The following is a 19,223-nucleotide window of genomic DNA, read 5'->3' on the forward strand; positions in this document are numbered from 1 at the left end:
ACTGGGGTATGTCACATTTCTCTTTCCCTTCTTCCACCCAGGTTCCTCTGCCTACCCACTTTCTCCTTCAGTCATTTTGGGAACTAAGGCAAATAAAGGAGATTGTGTACGTGTGTGTGTGTAAGTGCCAAGCATTGACTCCTATATACTTTCACTCTCCTGATTCTGTCCTGAGGATGAAGAACAAAGGCTGGGCTGGCAGGGTATTGGAAAGCCTCTGGGTGACTGGAGGAGAGAGAAGGAGGAGGGAGAAGAGGGTGGTGACTCATCTGGCCGCCCTAGGACAAAGCCTGAGGGAAGGCTGGGCTGCAGGATGGAGAATGGGCAAGGCTTGGGGTCTGTATAGGGACAGAGAGCGGGACCCTGGTTTCCACCCAATCCCAACTCAACGAGCTGGCAAGCCGGCAGGCAGCGTTCAGCCGGGTGAGTGTACTCAGCTGTTTCCTCAGGGCTCCTTGGGGCTGAATCCTGAGTCTAGAATTTTAGTTATCTATGTGGCAGCCACACCCTCGGGGCAGAGGTGGAGGGTCCTGGCCAGCAGATCGGTTAGGGAGGCTATGTCCAACCTTGGAGTTTGTATCAGGGTTTGTACTTCTTAGTGTCCAGAGTCCAATCATTTGAAAGAGTGAGAGAGGGGTTGAGGGGGAGGTCATCTCTCTCATTTCCTAGTGGTCTGGTGCCCATCCAAGTTGTCTCCTTCCCCATCTGATTTCATTAGGAGCGTGTGGGTGTATGCATTTGGGGAGTTGCTCTGACTGACCCTTACCCTTGCCCCCAACCATCCCCCATCCCTCTTCTCTATCCCAGTTGAGCCCTGGACTTGGAAGGAAGAGATCTGAATTTCAGTCCCATCTCCACCACATTACCGTTTGTATGACATTATATGAACCACTCTGAGCCTCAGTTTCTTTTCCATGAGCGAAAGAGAGGTGGATCAGCAGTCTCTAAGAAGTCCCAACTCTCTCCTTCATAGGTGCCCTGCTCTCCTCTTTTCGAAGTCAGACTTTTCCTGTTTTCTCTGGGGGTCAAAGTGACTCTTAGTGGTCTCATATAGGGGACCCCATTGTCCTTCTCTGCTACCAGCTTCACTCCAGGACGTCCAAGTGTTGATGGTGTTGGGAAGGACCAAGGGGGAAAGGCTGAGGAGACAGATTCTAGAGAGAGGTCCTGCTCATCCTGTTCAGAACCAAATTAAGGTGGGGGTGAGGGTAGGGAGGGCCCAGATCACAGAGATCTTGACACTCCAACCTCCAAAATTTTTTTTCATTGTTTAAATTTATTTTTTCAGTTAACAAGTATTTATTCCCCCCCCCCCCTTCCTACTCTCCTCCATTGGAAAAAGAAAAAAAAAACTCATAAAAATACGTATAGTCAAGCAAGACAAATTCCCACACTGGCTACGTTCAAAAACACATGCTTCATCTGCTTGTGTCCATCTCTTCTTTGTCAAGAGGTGGGTAGAGGAATGCTCCATCCAGAGTCCTCTAGAACCTTGGCTGGACTTTGCTGCTCAGTGTTCTTAAGTCTTTCAAAGATTTTTGTCTTTACGATGTTGTTTTTACTGTATACATGGTTCTCCTGGTTCTGCTTACAAAGAGCTCCCACCTATCCTTTGTCTCAGTGTTCTCAGCCTCTACTTGACCTGGGATTTGAGGAAGGAGATTTTTTGGGGACCCGAACTGCCAGGAAGTCTCTCGGTGGGGAAGGGAAAATAGGGGAAAGGACCTTGGATTGGCAGGGCTTGGAAATGAGATGTGAGATTTTGGGAGGCATGAGTGAGAAGACAGACTGCTAGAACGTGAAGACTGATATCCCTGTGGTACATGCAATCCTCAGCCCTCAGTTTGTGGAAAGGAATGGAGGATCATAATTTTAGGGCTATGAGAAACCACAGAGGCCTCAAAATCCAATTTCTTAATTTTACAAATGAGGAAACTGAGGCACACCATGGTCAAGCGACTTAACTCATGTGGGCAGTAAATTGCAGAGACAGAGAGGAGACCCAGGTCCTTTGAATCTGACTCCAACATCTTTTCCACTTTACTACACTTTACCAGACATTATTAAGTGCCTGTCGAGTGCCAGGTTCTGTGCCAGGCACTCATTACAAATACAAATGGCACAAGAGCTGCCCTCAAGAAGTTTGTCTTCTACGGGCGAGACAGTGTTTCTTCTATAAGCCTGGATTAAGAACCCCTGGGGCTGGGGGGTGGTGGTGGTCTGTATTTTCTTGGTCCTGAGTTAAGCTCCAACTTTGATTCTCTGAATCTTTTTGGGCTGGGCGTGTGTGTGCGTGTGTGTGTGTGTGTGTATGTGTGTGTGTATGTGTAGAGAAAGAGGGAAAGACAGAGAGACAAAGAAGGGAGGCAGAGAGGGAAAGGAAGAGAGGGGGAGAGAGAGAAGGGAGGGAGAGAGAGAAAGGAGAGGGGGAGACAGAGAGACAAAGAAATAAGGGAGGGAGGAGAGAACGGAAGGAGGGAGAGGGCACTCATTAGCAGGTGCCTGCTCTGTGAGGTGGGCAAAATCCCTCTAGATGACAGCCCCTCCTTCTGTTGTCCAAGACAGCTGCAATGGCTGGGCTCTCCTTCCAGCTAGAATCTCTTCCTTGGGTCCCTCCCCTGACAAAGATCCTGGGGTAAGAAAGGACTTCATCTATTCCAACTCAGTGTCTGTCTGTACGTGGGCATGCAGCCTCTGCTTGGCTGGGATTGCACAGGCAGAGATGGAGGTCTGTGCCGCCTCCTCCCAGAACCCACCAGGACCCTTCCCGTGTAGCATGTCTGCATCTTTTTACCTCTCCCTCCTTTCTCCCACTCTCTAATTTCCTCTCTTCTCCATCTTCCTTGTTTGCCCCCTCCTTACACATTCTCTCTTTTCTCCTAGCTTTCTCCTATAGTGGTGGAGTGCAAGGAGCCCTGGACTTGGAGTCTGAAGATCTGAATTCAAATCCTGCCTTTTGTTACTTACACCTGGGCTGCCCTTCTCTCTCCCTGAACAGGCAAGGGGCGGGGGTAGAAGCCGCATCATGGGGAGGCTGGATTTTTTCATTGCAATCCATGATACAGTGATGACTTCTTCTCCTCCTCCTCCCCTACTGTCTCCCCTTTCTTTGCCTCTCTCTCTCCTCTCCCTCCCTTCCTTTCTTTTACTCCCCACCCCTCTCTCCCACCCACGTTGCCTGTCAGCTGAGCCTAGTGGGCAGTGCCCAGAACTTCTGAAGTTGGAGCTGAAGCAGGCTGGCCAGGCTGGGATTTGGATTGGGTTGGGGAGGGGGCAAAAGGGTTTCTATTGGGGGATCTGGGGAGGGCTGAGTGTCTGTTGGTGGTGGGGGGCAGTGAGGCATGAGAAGAGTGTGCTGAACAGGGCAAGGGCATCGGAGGCCAGGATAAGAGGGATCCTGATTCCAAGGGCAGTATGGTGAGTGATGCCTCAAGTGGGGGTGGCTGGTGGATGCTCATTGGTCCATGTGCCCCTCCCACAGGGCAAGGCAGGCCCCACATGCAGTCACCAAAAGTTCCCAGCTAGTGACCAGCCCAGCCCAGTGCCAACTTGGGGGGATGGGATGGGCAGAAGTCTCTCCCTCAAGTTCTAGTGGCCCATTTACTGGGTGGGAGCTTCCTTGGTTTGTGTTTATGGGGAGGGGGTTGAGCCAGGTCTCTTGACAGCTGCAGGGAGGAAAGGGTTAACAACTCTTGTTCCTTGTCTGACTCTGTTTCCAGCTGAGAAGAGGAAATTCCCCCCCCCCCTTTCCAAGCTCCTACTGTGGTTGGCTTGTGGGAAGGGGCTTCCTCTATCTTGTCTCTGAACCCACAACAGCCCCAGTTCTTGAGCCGGTGATCAGGAAAGGGCAATGCTTTGGGGTAGAGGGACCCGAGAGGGGGGATGCATAGTTGGGGCGGACAGTGGGTAGAGACCTGACATATAACCTGGCTAGGACAGGAGCCTAGGTTTTCTGGCTCCTGATACTGACTTGGACCCTAGGAAATACCCCTGGAGAAAGAGAGCCTGACTTGGGAAGGAGGGTGGGGAGGGGGTGTCCCTCCTCCGCTATCTCCTTTCTTACAGGGTGGATGCTAGACTTCTATGTGCCCTCCTCTCTCTTCCTCTCTCCCCACCCCCGGGGAACTGACACACAATGCCCCTTTCACAGCTGCCAGAGTCCGCCTGCCTGTTTTGGGACTTCTGGCCTATAGGAAACAATATGTCAAAGGCAGTGCTTCCTGATGGGCCCTGGGGGAGGCTAGAGGGGAGAGTGTCCCTAACAGGGTCTGGTTGAGGCTGGGGATGCAGGGAAGTTAGGGAGCCTGGAGAGATGGGTACCAAGCCAATCTTGGAGAGGTTGAGAGATCTTGAGAGATTGGAGGGACCCTGGAGCCTCCTTTTTCTAAAAAATGCCCTTCTCCACCCATGGGGCAAGGGAAGCCTCCACCACTTCAGGATGAAGAGGCGGACAAAAGTTCTGTTAAACCTGGATTCAGTCTAAAGGTCACACTTAAGAATTTAGAAGGCCACAGGTTCCCCACCCCTGGACTAGATAATCCCTAAACCAGCTCCAGCTATAATTCTATACCTGGCTGGCTGTGTGACCTTGGAGGAGATGATTAATCTCTCTGGGCTGTGGTCTTCTTTGTGAAAAGGAGTCTTGTCTAAACAACCCCCCACCCCCACCCCCAGCCCTGGGATCTTTTGAAGATAAAATGAGATGACATAGAAGAAAGCCTTTTGGGACAACTAATAATTGTAGTAATTGTAGCCTGGGTTCAAATGGTGCGGTGTGTAGAGTGCTGGACTTGGAGTCAGAGGACCTGGCCTCAGATTTGTGCTCTAACCTCGGACACATCGGAGTTTTGGTACCCTAATCTATAAAATGGGAGTGGGGGGAGTGGTTTGGATGTAATGGCCTCCCGGGTCCTTTCTGCCACTTAATCACCTGTCCAACCTGGGTTCACTGGGTAGATACATGCAATACGATCATCTTCACTGGGCCTCAGTTTTCCCATCTGTAAAACACATGGTTGGTTTGGATGACCGCAAGGCCCTTCCAGCTGTAAATTTAAGATACTATGACAAGACCAAATAAAAATAGCTAGCCAGCACTTCCGGAGCCCTTCCGGTCCCCTGAAGCTCTTTCGATGTGATTATACTTCATGTTCAGATATAAACCCCGAACAGTAGGCAGGTCATTATGCCTTTAACAGGCCATCACTGGAAGCAGTCAGGAAGGCCAACAGTCCTTTTAGACAAGTGTCCTGTTTGGTTCTCGCTGCAGTAGGCGCTGAAAATGGGATCACTTCATAAAAAGCAAGGGATCCCACAATCTCTAAGGTCCCTTCCAGCCCCTGGGACCCACGACGGTCCCGATTCCATAGATGCAGAAACTGAGGCCTAGCGATTAGAAGTGACTTCCTGAAGAAAGAAAAAAAAGAATGAAAAGGGAGGAAGGGAGGGAGAAAGGAAGAGACAGAGGTAGTTAGGAAAGAAGGCAGGCAGGCTGACCTCTGGGTCATAGGCTGTGCCCTCGGGCCCACCTCCTCCCTTGCCTGCCATTGCTGGCATAGACTGCCAGCTGCCCCCCACCCCACGCCAGCCCCCAGGTCCGGGGTCTTCCCCACCCTCTGCTGGGTTATTGCACAGTGTGGGGCACTGTGCAGCCAGCTTCAGGGGTGGGAGCTGGTTCTGTCCTCTGGGGGAAGGCCCAGGTCGGCTCCAGGCTCCTCCAGCCCCCAGGGGGCGTCAGGTAGGCGGGGCCTGCCGGGAGGCTGAGCCCTGCTCCCTCCCCCAGGACTCGGGCTCCCTGGACGCCTGCCTGCAGGCCACCCTGTCGGCCCTGTACCCGCCCTTTGGGGGCTCTGCCGACGCGCTGCTGGGCCAGGTGTTGGCCGTGGTGGAACGGGTCTACGCGGGCGACGGCCTGCGCTACCTGCTGGACTTCCTGCTGCCCGCCCGCCACATCCTGCACTGTGTCCAGCTGCACGCTTGTGTGAGTGACCCCTGAGCCACCTGGGCAGCCACAGGCCTCCCTGGAGGTCAGTTATGGGGGGGCTGGGCCAGGGACCCCCAGGTTCCCACTCTACTCTCCTCCCCCAGCCTGAGTGACCTGGGCAGTTGCTGACCTCCCTAGGGGTCATCTGTAAGGTGAGGGGTTAACTCACATGACCTCCAGGCCCCTCCCTGCTCCCCTCCCCCAGCCTGAGTGACCTGGGCAGTTGCTGACCTCCCTAGGGGTCATCTGTAAGGTGAGGGGTTAACTCACATGACCTCCAGGCCCCTCCCTGCTCCCCTCCCCCAGCCTGAGTGACCTGGGCAGTTGCTGACCTCCCTGGGGGGTCACCTGTAAGGTGAGGGGTTAACTCACATGACCTATAGGCCCCTCCCTGCTCCCCTCCCGCAGCCTGAGTTACCTAGGCAGTCACTGGCATTCCCAGCAGTCAGTTACGGGGGGGCTGGGCCAGGTGACTCCTGGCAACTGGTGACCTCACTAGGGGTCAGCCCTAAGATGAATGTCTAGGGCCCTTCCTACATTCATGGCTGATGTGTTGCCCTCTTCTCCCTATCTCAGGGTCAGTATCCAGGACGCCTCTTTGCCCATGCTGGGTGGCCCCTATGCCTAGGGGAGCATGTGGTGGTGCATCTGGCTTCCCTGGATTGGCGCCTGCTGGAGCCAGGGGACTTCTATCTACAGCTAGTGCCTTTCCTGAGGCGCCAGCCCCGCCTGGTGCTCACCTGCCTAGCACCTGGAGGCCATAGTGCCCAGCAGCTGCTCTTGCCTGAGGCCAGCTACTCTGCCATCTTCACTGCCCACTGGCTGGACACCCTTAATGCCAGTCGAGTACCTGGCCCTTGGGCCCTCCACTCCTGCCTGTTGGGGGCACCTGGGGGTCGTGTCCTGAGAGTAGCTTGGGAGCAGGTCCTGAGACCTTGCTTCTTGGATGAGCCAGGGGTTGAAGGTTCCTCCAGAGCCATCATGACTTCTCTAGGTCCTTCAGACCCTGCTCCCTCAGGGCCTTCCCTATTGCAAGGCTCACCCAACGATTCTGGCAGAGACACAACCCAGAGTCCAAAGCCACCTGGCATCTGTCCGTGCCAGGCCGGGGGTGGAGAGGAGTCTGGAGCACAAGGTCCTTGGCCAGCACCAGACGCCCACAGCAGAGAGCCCCGAAAAGAGGGCAGTGTAGACCCCCCCCCTCCAGCCCATGCCACAGACTGGAGGTATGCTGTGTGCAGTTATGACGATGCTTTGGTTGAGGAAGGCTCCGTACACACTTTAGAGGAGTTGGGCGAGGCCCGAGGCCCTCCCGGCCCTCCCCTGGAGGCATGCCCTAGAGGAGAGCAGCTGGCCATGCCTCTCATAAGCCAAGGTGGCCCCCCAGGATGTACTGACCCCCAGCAGCTACCCTTGGATGGTCAGAGCTCTGAGGAAAGGACCAAGCTCTGCAGCCATGAAAGCCCTGAGCAGGGAGGAGAGGACCCCTCAAGGGCAGAGCCTGGGAGCCCAGCTCCTTCTGATCCTGAGGATGTCCAGGGAAGGAGAGGATCCAGGGATCCCAAGAAGAATCCAGGCCTGAAATCACCTGGGGGAGGTAAGTGGGAGTGGGGAGGGCATGGCATCATTATCAGAGGGCAATAGTTAGGGACTTAAGCACACTGGGCACAGTGAAGAGGAAGGCTTCCAGAAGTGCCCCAGCAGGAGCACCAGGTGGCCCCTGAGGGTTCAAATCTCACCTCCCCCACTGACTAGCTATATGACCTTGTTCCAGTCACCGCCTCTCTGGGTCTCAGCTGTCTAAGTATCTAGGATAGAGTTAGACTAGCTGACTTCTAAGGTACCTTCTCATCCTGAATCCTCCCATGCTATGAATTAGGAGTCTCCAGGCTCTGACTTATCTCCAGGGAAAGTTCTTAGAATCTCCCTTGAGTGGACCCAGATCTCAGAGCATAGGTTTTTTCCTCCAGAAAACCTCTCAGGAATGGAAGAAGCAGAGAAGCCCCTCTCCTCAGGTGAGCTTGAACAGTGTCCAGCCTCCAAGGGCCCTTCTTCTGGCCTGTCTATGCCTGTGAGGTCCACCTTTGCCCAGGACTTGTCCCCAGAGCTACTGGACAGTGGTTTAGCTGCCCTGCCTGGTAAGGGAGGCAGGGACTGACTACAGGGTGAGGGAGGAAAGGAGGAAAGGTCCACAGACCAGGGGGCAAGGGTGAAGGGGAGTGGGGGGAGATGAGGGAGAGTCCATAGGCCAGGGGTGAGGGGGTGAGCAGGGGAAGAGAGAGAGAGTCCCCAGGCCAGGGGGCAGGGGCTATGGTGAAGGGCAGGGATAAAGAGGCTTGTGGAGGAGGGGATAGACAGAAGGGCAAGTGGCCTGAATGGTGAGACTTTCCCTTCCTGCAGGGACCAGGGACTCTGAGGGCCGGGTGGTGCTGTTGATCTGTACCCAAAATCTGGCTTGGCACGGACCTCACTGTGGTGTCCAGGAGCTTACTGGACTCTTCCTTTACCTGCATAGCATTCCCAGGTAGGAGCAGGGCCTGCTTTCAGGTGGGGAGCTGTGAGGAAGGTTTGGATCCTGAGAGGTGAGTGTTCCAGGTAGTTCCAAGAGCCCCAAGAGTCACCCCTCTCTGCTCCAACCTTTGGCAGACTTGAGGATCGGACCCGTGGACTGACTGTGTTGGTGGATGCCCGACACTGCCTGCCCAGTCCCCGCCTCTTTCTGGGGCTTAGCCAGATGCAGGTGAGCCTAGTCCTGGATCTCAACCCCTGACCTGGGGTGGCATCGCAATCCCCTTTTTCAGGTGTGGAGGGATGGGGGTAGGACTCCAAGGGTTTCGGGGATGAGGACCTGAGGGCTTTGGAGGGCACACTAGCACTGAGGCCTGTGGGCATGGCTGTTTCAGAAGGTCGTCCCAGGCTCTGTGCACCAGGTCCTCCTGCTGGGGACAATGTCAGGAGCTCCACCTCCGGGACTGAAGGTATGCAGGCTGGACTTCCGCTGGCCACTCTACCTGCCTGAAGCTGACCATGTCTGCTGTGGCCCTGCCCTCTGCCAGCCTCCTTTTCCCCTATCCAGCAAGTCCCACTCCCCCTTTGAGGTCATTCCCCTTCCCTGTCAGTTCCTGTCCCCACACTAGGCTGGACCCATCCTCTAAGCTCCTGTCCAGCCCCAAGTGTCCAGGACCCCCTTCCTCTGGTGCCTACTTCCCTCCTTCCCCTCTCCAGCTGGAGCTGCTGCCCTCCAGACAGGCTCTACTCTCCTTCATCCCGAACTCCCAGTTGCCCCTAGCTCTTGGAGGCTGCCTTCCCTACAGTCACCATGCATGGCTGTGTTTCCAAAAGGTCAGTGATGGGAGCTGGGGCTGGAGGGGAGAGAGAGAATCACTCTAATGACAAAGCAGCCACCAGGGAGCCAGGTTTCCTGGGTTGGGGCTCCAGGGCTAGCTGCCAGAACACCAGTCCCCCTTGGGGACAGTGCTAGAACCCTGGTCAAAGGCCCCAACACTTGGGGCTGTGGCCTGTGTGTGACTCCCCTCTATGTTCTCCAGCGGCTGGAAGCCTTGAAGCAGAGCTACCTGGAAGCCTGTGTCCTGCTCCGCGAGGCCATCGAGAATGTAGAAGCTGCCCCCAAGTCAGAGGATCCTGGAGTGAGTACACATGTTGGCTCCCCAGGAAGGTAGGCACTGTGCCCATCATAGCCCCCCCACTTCTGCCTTCCCTCCCTGCTCATTCTCCTGGTGCCTGTGCCTGTTCTCAGGAAGCTGGGCAGCTGCTTCAGGACCCACGGGAGCTGATGCAGAAAGTACTGGCATACCCTCTGCTGGCCTGGCTGCAACGGGAGGGTGGCGCAGCATTAGCAGAACTCTGGAGGCAGGATCCAGGTGGTGTTCAGAGCCTGGAACACAGGTGGGCACTGTGGAGAGGTTGTGGGGGTTGGCAGCGCTTCCCACCTCACAGAGCTCAGCTTGGGGAGGTCACCTGTTTGTTTTGTCAGGCTGGCGATAGATGAGGCAGGGAAGCTGTATGCCGAGGTAGATGGGCTGCTGCACCAGCTGGTCACTCTGTGCAACCGGCGGATGCGGGAGCTTGAGCTGGGAAAGTTGTTGGAGGCCTGGGCAGGAGCACTGGCCGAGGTGGGCATGCCTTTTTCTCTCTTCTGCCCCCTGCCAGCTACCCCACAAATACCCCTGTAGGATGGGTTCAGAGACAACACTTCTAGTGGGGATTATTGCCCAGGGACTTGCCTCCTTCTCCCAGGCAGGGCCTGTGACCTGAGCCTGGAGGTTACCTCCTTGGTCGCCTTTCCCTTGGACATTGCTTTCCCACGTCCCTTTGCTTGAACTCCCCCCCGCTTCACCCCCCTCCAGATTCAGGCGTGGCTGCAGAATGTAGGCTGGCCAGGGCTGAAGGGGCCAGAGGAATCTTCGCTGGATGTGCTGCTTCAGGCTTGGGATGCCTTCTCGAAGCTAGACCAGGCTGCGCAGGTGGGACTGAGTCAGAGAAATGGAGTACTGGTGGACAGAGGCTAGCCCAGGGTTTGTTGGGGGAAGGGGACAGCAGAGTAGAGTGTGGATAGGTCTAAATTAATGACTCATAGGATGGAGAGTCAGATGGGACCTTAGGAAGCCTATTGATCCATTCCCCCATTTCACAAATGAGAAAACTAAGGCCCAGAAGCCATCCTGGACCCTAGGGTAGTAGCAGGGGAGCAGGGCCTGGGCAGGAGCCAGGGGAATGGACAGATGATGTTCCAGGTGTAGGGCTGGGCTTGACCAGGGCCCTTTGCTTTTCCCAGGAGCACATCCATCGGGGTGAGGAGATTCTAGCTGGCTGGGAAGTGACTGAGTTGGGCCAGCTGGGTGCTCCTGGGGCCCGCCTCATCTCCCTGCAGACACAGCTGTCGGAGTTCTCAAGGGCGCTAGCTCGGCGCCGACGGCAGCTCATGGACGCCCAAAAGCTTTCTCAGATGCTGAATCAGGTGGCTGGGAGGACCTGGGCCCTGACCCCTGGGCTTCTCCAAAGGACTTAGTGGTGGGGGGAAGGAGGCCTGTGGGATCATGGGCTAGTCATGGCTCCTTTGGGCCTCCCTTTCCTTTGGTGTCTCTTCAAAGGTCTCCAGCAGCTGCTGAACCAATCTCTTCTCAGCTATCCCTGGCAGCGGGTGATGCTGGCTCCTTGCCCTGTCTGGCTATTCCTTCACCTTCACCCTCAGTGCTGTTCTCCTTGCTGACCATTCTTCCCACCTCCCTTGGTGTCTCCCTAATGTTGGCACTTGTTGGGCATTGTCTTATTGGGTGAAGGAGTTACTTGACATCTGCCCTTCTTGCCCACCTGTGCCCCAAGGATCCAGCCTAAGATGGGAGGGGCCCATTTCCTTCCTCCCCTGGCACTCCCCAAAGCCCAGCTCAAACTGAGCCTTTGGTATTCAGTTTGTATGTATTTGTGGGGGCAGGGAAGGCAGGGCCAGGCATAGAGAGAAAGTTAAGCCCTAGTGGACAGGGTGAGACTTGGAGCTAGGAAGACCTGAGTTCATATCTTGTCCTCAACCACAATATGACCCTGGGCACGTCACTTAACCTCTGCTTCAGTTTCCTCATTTGCAAAATGGGGATAATGTTAGCACCTGCCTCTCAGGCGAGGGTCAGATGAGATTATTTATCATATGTTTGCATATACATATGTATGTGTATAGATTTCATATACTGTGAAGTGCTGTTATTTTGGGGTGAAGGGAATGAGTTGAAATGTCATAGGATCCCAAGATTTTACAGTTAAAAGAAATATCGTTTAGTCTAGATTCTAGTCTAACCTCCTCATTTTATAGATGAAGAAACAGGCCCAGAAATGGAAGTGACTTTTCCAAGGTCACCCTTGGAAAAGCAGGGTCAAGATTTGAATCCAGACCTGGACATCTCTGTCACTTACCAGCTTAGTAACTTTGGGCAAGACACTTCTTCCGGGTGGGTCATCTCCGAGGTCTCTCTTAGCTCTCCTGGCCTAGGAGTAGGGAGGCAGCTAGTGTCTGACACTTGGGATCCATGCCCACTGCAGATAGGGAAACCAGTCTGAAAAGAGCTAGGGTGATTCCTTCCTCCAATCCTCTTCCAAAAATAGGATCCTCCTCTGTCCCCTAAAAAAGGACCTGATCTGGGTCAGGGGAAGTGTTTCCTTCTCCAAGGAGGCTGATCTTTGCCCCCACCATTGCAGGCCCTGGCACAGGCGCAGGCTGGACAGAAGGCCCTGGCCAAGCTTGCTGAAGAGAAACACGCATCCCCAGAAGCGGTTCTACACCACTTGGAGGGGCACCGGCTCTCGCACCCTGACCTGGCCCCTTCCCACTTTCAGGAGATGGAGGCTCTGGCTGTGGGCCTGGGCTCTGATCTCACTTTTCAGCAATGTCACCTCCTGGGCATCTGGTGTCAAGACACCCAGCTGGTGTTAGCTAGGAAACTGGAGGCTGCACGTGGGGCACAGCAGGTGCTGCCTGCCAGGGGCCACCAGTGCCTGCTAGGTGATGGCAGCAGCAGCAGTTCCTCAGACCAGGCCTCCCTGGCCTCTGGCAGGAGGCCTGAAGAGAGAGCCAGCAGCAGCACGAACTCAGGGTGTGCCACCTCCCGCCTCCCAAGGAGGGCACGGCAGAGCCTGTGGGGTTCAGTATGTCGACTCAGCCTGGGTGAGCTCCCAGCCTTGCCCTCAGCCTCAGCCACCCCCTGCAGCCCCTCGGGCAGTTTCATGGAGGCTGTTGGCAGCCAACAAGCAGGGACTCCCATCCAGAGGCCCCTGGGGGCCCTGAAGGCATCACCCAGCAGTCCCCTTCTGGAGGCTACTACCCAGAACAGGTAAAAGGGAGTTTAGAGATGGGCAGAAATCTTGGGGTGGTTGGTCCCTGTGACGGCTGGTAAGAGCTTGGAGGCCCTGGAGGACTCATATTCCAGTCCGACCCCCAGGACTTAGAAGCTGTGTGACCACTCTGAGTCTCAGTTTCTTTTATCGGTGGGAGAATAAATCTGGTGCTCCCCTCACTGACAGGATTGTTGCAGGGCCCAGATGAATGAGGTACTATAAAATGTAGGGGGTACCAAGCGAGGTGGAGGGGATTAATCCTGCTGGTCACAGAGAGACCCCAAAGTGAAATGCACAGGGGGTACCAGCGTGGGGCTGGCCCTGAGCTCGGCCCATGGGGCAGGCTGCACTTGATACTAGGAGAGATGGTGGCGACGGAGCGGGAGTACGTGCGGGCCCTAGATTATGTGGTGGAAAGCTACTTCCCTGAGCTAGAGCGGGCAGATGTGCCCCAGGGCCTGCGGGGACAACGAGCCCGGCTCTTTGGCAACCTGGAGAAATTGCGAGACTTCCACCGTCGCTTCTTCCTAAGGGAGCTGGAGAGTTGCAACCAGCACCCCCTGCGAGTGGCCTATGCTTTCCTCCGACATGTAAGGGCCCGGCAAGCCTCTCTGGCCTTCTGTCCCCCTCTGTCACCCTGTCTCCCCTTGGCCCCAGTATCTCCTGGTCTGTTGCTCCAGGGTGTATAACACTAGTCTATAGTATAACACTATAGACAGAGTCACCAAACCTCTGACCCAAATAGGGCTGAAGAGACACACTTAAGGGCACACACGGTAAAGAGGGCCACTCCTCCCTTCTTGACCAGCCATTCCTAGTCACAGCTTTGTCAATGGAATCCTGTTGTCGGATCCCAGGGAGCTGGCTAAAGTGCTTAGCCCAGTCCTTGCTTAACTGAGGTTGGAGCCTGGGTCTTTGGCTTGAAGTGGGTTTAAATACTACCAATACGCATGTGCATACTCCCTGAAGGGACTTCATGGGGCTAACCATGGAAGGTTCCATCCACTGATCTGGCTTATGTGGGCAGCAGAGAGTAAGGCTGGTATGGGGATTGGGCACTGCCAGTCCTGGCTTGAGCCTCATTTTTCCACAGAGGGAGCAGTTTGGGATGTACGCTCTCTACAGTAAGAACAAGCCCAGATCAGACGCACTGTTGGCCAGTCATGGGAACGCCTTCTTTAAGGTTGGTCCAGTCACTTACAAACATTTATGGACGTCCTTGTCCTGCGATGGCAGACCAGCCCTGGTACTTTCCGTGATGGTCAGGCTACATCTCTGTAGGCCTCAGTTTCCTAACCTTTACAGGAAGGGGTTGAAATAAGTCTTGAAGAAGTAAAGCTTAGCCTCGGCAAAGGAGCAGGACAGGGTTGGGCGCTGGGTGTGCTTGAGCCAAAGTGGGGGTGTATGTGTGTGTGTGTGTGTGTGTGTGTGTGTGTGTGTGTGTGTGTGTGTGTGTGTGTGTGTGTGTGTGTCCCTGCTGGAAGTAGCCCTGGATGTGTAGTGACTCTTATCTCTGCCTCTTACTACATGTGTGACTTACACCTTGGTTTCCCTGTCTGTAAATGAGGGTGTTGGGCTAGAAGCTGGATCATCTCTGAGATCCCTTCTGGTTGTAACTTCTAGGAGACATAGATATAGTTCAGGTCTTAGGCAGAAGAGACCATCTTCCCTTTTTCTCTCTGCCCCATGCTGGGTCCCAGGACAAACAGCGTTGTTTGGGAGACCACCTGGACTTGGCTTCCTACCTGCTGAAGCCCATTCAGCGGATGAGCAAGTACGTACTGCTGCTGCAGGAACTGTCCCGGGCCTGCAAAGAAGGGCCAGGGCCAAGCTGGTGCCGAGGACCAGATCTGGCTGCCCTGCATGCTGCCTGCGACCTTGTTCGATTCCAACTGCGGCACGGCAATGACTTGCTGGCTATGGACGCTATTTGTGGTTGTGACGTAAGTGTGCGCTGGGCATGGCATGGGGATATCCTGTGTTGGAATACAGTACCTGGCAGCCCTGGGCCAGCACCTCTGTGGCACAGGGAGGCTGGTGGCCCTGGGCTAGCATCGCCATGGTACAGGGAGGCTCATGGCCCCAGAAGGTACCTGCAAGGGGGTAGCTCAGCCCAACGAGATAGTACCAGTGGGGCACAGGGAAGCTCGTGGCTCACAGGGATTCTGATGGTCCTGGGATGATACCTGCCAGGTGAACCTCAAGGAACAGGGCCAACTGGTTCGTCAGGACGAGTTCACGGTGTGGTCTGGCCGTAAGAAGAGCCACCGCCACATCTTCCTATTTGAGGAGCTCATCCTCTTCAGCAAACCTCGCCATGGGCCCAGGGGCGTTACCTCCTTCATCTACAAGCACTCCTTTAAGGTAGGGCCCTCTCCTCCAGGGAGCCCCTGCCTGTCCTTGGATTTGGGCTGGTCTCCTACCAGCTTAGACTCTGACTGTGGTTTTATAGCCTGCCCCTGCTCCCTGCCCCCAGCTTTAACTTTGAGCCCATCCATGCCTTTAGCCCTGCCTTTTAAAAATTTTTTAAATTTATTTTTAATTTTCAACATTTACTTTCATAAGTTTCTGAGTTTTGAATTTTCTCCTCTTTTCGTCCTTGCCCCCTTCACAAGATGGTGTGAAGTCTAATATAAGCTCTACACATATATTCATATGAAACATATTTTCACATTAGTCACGTTGTAAAGAAGAATTAGAACTAATGGGAGGAACCACGAGAAAGAAGAAACCAAACAAAACAACAAAAGAAAAAAGAGATCAAATAGTCTGCTTCCATCTATATTCTGACTTCATAGTTTCTTTCTGTGAAAGTTCATCATAAGTTGCTTGGAGTTGTCTTAGATCCTCATTGCTGTGAAGGGCTAAGTCTATCAGAAATGGTCCTCACGCACTGCGTTGTTGCTATGTACAAAGTTCTCCTGGTTCTGCTCCTTTCACTCAGCATCAGTTCATATAAGTCCTTCCAGGCCTCTCTGAAGTCCTCCTGTTCATCATTTCTTATAGCACAATAGTATACCATTACGTTCATATACCACAACTTATTCAGCCATCCCCCCAATTGATGGGGTATCCCCTCGATTTCCATTTCTTGGCCACCACAAAAAGAGCTGCTATAAATATTTTTGTACATATGGGTCCTTTTCCCATTTTTATGATCTCTTTGCCCTAGCAAAGATATTGTAGCCCTAGCAGCGATATTGCTGGGTCAAAGGGCATGCAGTTTTCTAGCCCTTTGGATAGAGTTCCAAATTGCTCTCCAGAATAGTTGGATCAGTCCACAACAATACATTACATTACTGTTTCAATTTTCTCATGTTTCCAACATTGGTCATTTTCCTGCTTTGTCATGTTAGCCAATCTGATAGGTGTGAGGTGGTACCATAGAGTTATTTTGATTTAGTGACTTAGAGCATTTTTCATATGACTATAGATAGCTTTGATTTCTTCATCTGAAAACTGCCTATTCACATTTGACCATTTATCAGTTGGGGGATGACTTGTATTCTTATAAATTTGACTCAGTTCTCTATATATTTTAAAAATGATCAATCCTGCCTTCTAATCTTGGTACTTTCCCTGGGTCTGCCAACTGGGTCTGCCCCAGCTCTCAGCTCTTCACCTTTGTCCCCCAGTATGCACCTTTTTTTATTTCTGTATCCTCCCAATTTTCACTGGGCAGACAGCAGACATTGGTCTCACAGAGAACTGTGGAGAGAGTGGGCTGTGCTTTGAGATCTGGTTCCGACGCCGCAAGGCCAGCGACACATTTGTGCTGCAGGCCCTCTCTACTGAAAATAAGCAAGCCTGGACAGCTGACATTGCCAGCCTCCTTTGGAGACAAGCTGCACGCAACAAGGGTATCTATCCCCAGTGATGGGTGGCTATCAGGGGGTGGAACTGATGTCCAAAGACCTCATAGCTCTACATCTCTGACCCTTTCTAGTCTTGACATTCTTTGATAGGATATGGGTTGAGGACTTCCAGCTGTTCAAATGCAAGATGAAGAATTTCTTGAGTGTCCACAAGGACCATGGCTCTTTAATTTGGAGAGGGTAGTGGGAAGAGGTGGTGTGAGTGTGTGTGTGTGTGTGTGTGTGTGTGTGTGTGTGTGTGTATGGGCAGGGATGCCTTTGGTTACCTCAGGCCCTTTTCCCCCCTGCTCGCCGCCAGAGCTCCGAATGGCTGAGATGGTATCTATGGGTGTAGGGAACAAACCCTTCTTGGACATCACCCCCAGTGAAGCAGCCATCAACGACCGTGCCATCAACTACATCATGAAGGGCCGAGGTGCTGGAGGGGGGTAGGAGGGCCCTGGGAGACCATAGTCAGGGGTCCTTATTGGGGAGGAGAGAGAGATGGAGGGGGGAAGCAACCAGAAGTGAAGACAAGAGGCCACAGTGTACCTGGGCAGGTGAACAAAGTAGCTGTTATGTCTTGAAATTGGACCCCCAGCTCCTAACAAGGCTGATGTCAAGCTCTCTGTCTGGGACAGGAGCTCGGACTAGGGCCTCCATTGCAGTGTCTCTGTTTGACCACACCAACCCCTATCCTGGATCTCCAACACCGCTCCCCACTGGCCCCTCTTCCTGTTCCTTGCTGGGGCCCCTTAACCTGCACCTGTGCGGAGACCCAGCTCAACTGGGCCTCTGTTGGCCCTTGCATCTCACTGCTTACCTGGACGAGGAGCTAGATCCTGAGACTGATACAGGAAGTCAGCCTTCACTGAGTATGTGTGCCTGAAGGGCTAGAGATATAAGGGACCTAGTGGGGTAGTCTGGGTGCTAAGGCAGAGGAACTGAGTTTGTATAGTGAAGAAGGTGGGTGGCTAAGGGAGGCACTGCCCCTCCACTCACTCTCTCCTTACTCTGGCTCCCTCAGCTCCTGAGAGCTCTGAAGCCTCGTCCCAGTGTCCATCAGCTAGTTCAAGTGGTTCAGATAGTGGTTGTGCACCTGGTCTGACCCGGGCCAGTGGCTGTGAAGAGCAACCCATATCACCCCTGGAAGACAAACCCCACTGTGGCCAGAGTCAATATATATCCTCAGTAAGTATCCTGGGATGTTCAGGTTCTTGTCCATTCCCTTCACCTTTCTCCTGAGGCGTTGAAATGCATCATTTAGTTTACCTAACAGGGTTGGTCAGCATTTGCTATCCTGGGTGGGGCCAGGGCTCTAATGCTCGAAAAGATGCTTAGACACTCTGGTTGGGGAGTTGGGGGAACCTGGGCCTGATATCTCTTGTGCTTCCACAGGTCTAAGCTCTGCTTTGGCAGATGTGATGGTGGATGCTGACTGCTGGTGAACAGGAGGAGGGAAACCTTTTCTCTGCATCTGTTCTTCCCCTTCAGCTGGGAGGCCCAGGACTTAGGGAGGCCCCACCCTGGTCCATTATCCTGTTGTTGGTCAGGGCAAGACCCAGAGCATGAGTTTGTGTTCCCTTTTTTAGTTGTTTCAGTTACCTAAGATGATGCCCTACATCCTGAACAGGCAGCTCTGTTAGCCACACATTCTGAGAGTATAACCATTTTGAATGTCTGAGTAGCCACTTCCTTAGCTCCTGCTGAGGGAGAAAACGTAGGAGGGGCAGAGGGACGCTTAATGCCCATGGCTAATTTTGACAAAAGGGCCTGTCCTGGGGTGGCCAAAAATGGCCCTGTGGCCTCTCCTAGTCATCTGTATGGAGACTTGGAGGGGCAATTGGACAGAGCCCCGCTTTAAGTTATAATTAGACTAGAGGGGAGGGTATTGTGTTTCATATTTTATTTTAGCCAGGCTGACAGAGAACTTGGAGATGTCTGGAAATGGCTGTCATGGCCTCTGGGGATAGGAGTAGGTGGTGAGGTGGAGGGTGTTATCAGGCATAGATAGTGTCACCTACAGCGCAGTCAGTGACAAAGATGGTAGTCAACCCCCTCGGACTTGGAGAAAGGGGATTTCCCAGGATCTGTTTCTTCCTTTGGCATTCTAGGACTGGCCCAGCTCCTTAGCTTCAGGTCTCCTCCAGTCTCAGGGACAAAGACCCACAAGACCTTGCTGTGGCTGACCTGCCATTTTCTGTATCTCTAGGCTCCCTTACCGGATCTCATAGCTTTTCTCTTTATTCTCCACTAGGGAAAGAGTACGCTGGGTAGCTCTGTGAATTTGGGGAAATGGTGGGGTGGACAAAGGTAGGTTTGGCAGGGAGTGGTGGGTCCAGCAGAAAGCTGAAGTTGTCCTCTGCCCACCCCTCCCCAGGAAATTCCCCACCATGCTAGCCAGATCCCTTCCTTCTAGTCCTGAGCTCACCAGGATCCCATCCTAGCATTCTTCCCTGGATTCATGTTATGTTGACCTGATTGATGGCTTTTTTGAACTGTTTCTAATAAAGGTTTATCTACTTGGATGTAATTTAGTCTTT

The 19,223-nt window shown here is 53.6% G+C and overlaps 1 protein-coding gene across 1 annotated transcript; it reads left to right on the forward strand.

The window, feature by feature from the left end:
- The first annotated feature begins 320 nt into the window (after window positions 1-320).
- PLEKHG4 (pleckstrin homology and RhoGEF domain containing G4) lies at window positions 321-19,208 on the forward strand. Its single transcript, XM_072633442.1, has 23 exons — window positions 321-545; window positions 5,510-5,980; window positions 6,560-7,580; window positions 7,954-8,121; window positions 8,384-8,507; window positions 8,630-8,723; window positions 8,887-8,961; window positions 9,209-9,325; window positions 9,532-9,630; window positions 9,741-9,889; window positions 9,978-10,116; window positions 10,351-10,467; window positions 10,779-10,961; window positions 12,191-12,822; window positions 13,170-13,416; window positions 13,920-14,009; window positions 14,527-14,769; window positions 15,020-15,190; window positions 16,509-16,686; window positions 17,000-17,116; window positions 17,322-17,555; window positions 17,708-17,871; window positions 18,079-19,208. Exons 1-23 carry the CDS (start codon window positions 321-323, stop codon window positions 18,082-18,084), a joined length of 5,064 nt encoding a protein of 1,687 aa, XP_072489543.1. The 3' UTR covers window positions 18,085-19,208.
- Window positions 19,209-19,223: the final 15 nt, after the last annotated feature.

Source organism: Notamacropus eugenii, chromosome 1, assembly GCF_028372415.1.
Source record: "Notamacropus eugenii isolate mMacEug1 chromosome 1, mMacEug1.pri_v2, whole genome shotgun sequence".
NCBI classification, from domain to species: Eukaryota; Metazoa; Chordata; class Mammalia; order Diprotodontia; family Macropodidae; genus Notamacropus; species Notamacropus eugenii.

Bases quoted from the DNA above. Each gene is read 5' to 3' on its own strand.
- PLEKHG4 (XM_072633442.1), top strand. From the start codon at position 321: ATGGGCAAGGCTTGGGGTCTGTATAGGGACAGAGAGCGGGACCCTGGT. The intron at 7,581-7,953 runs GTAAGTGGGAGT...TTTTTCCTCCAG, and splicing joins CCTGAAATCACCTGGGGGAG to AAAACCTCTCAGGAATGGAA. The intron at 10,468-10,778 runs GTGGGACTGAGT...TGCTTTTCCCAG, and splicing joins AGCTAGACCAGGCTGCGCAG to GAGCACATCCATCGGGGTGA.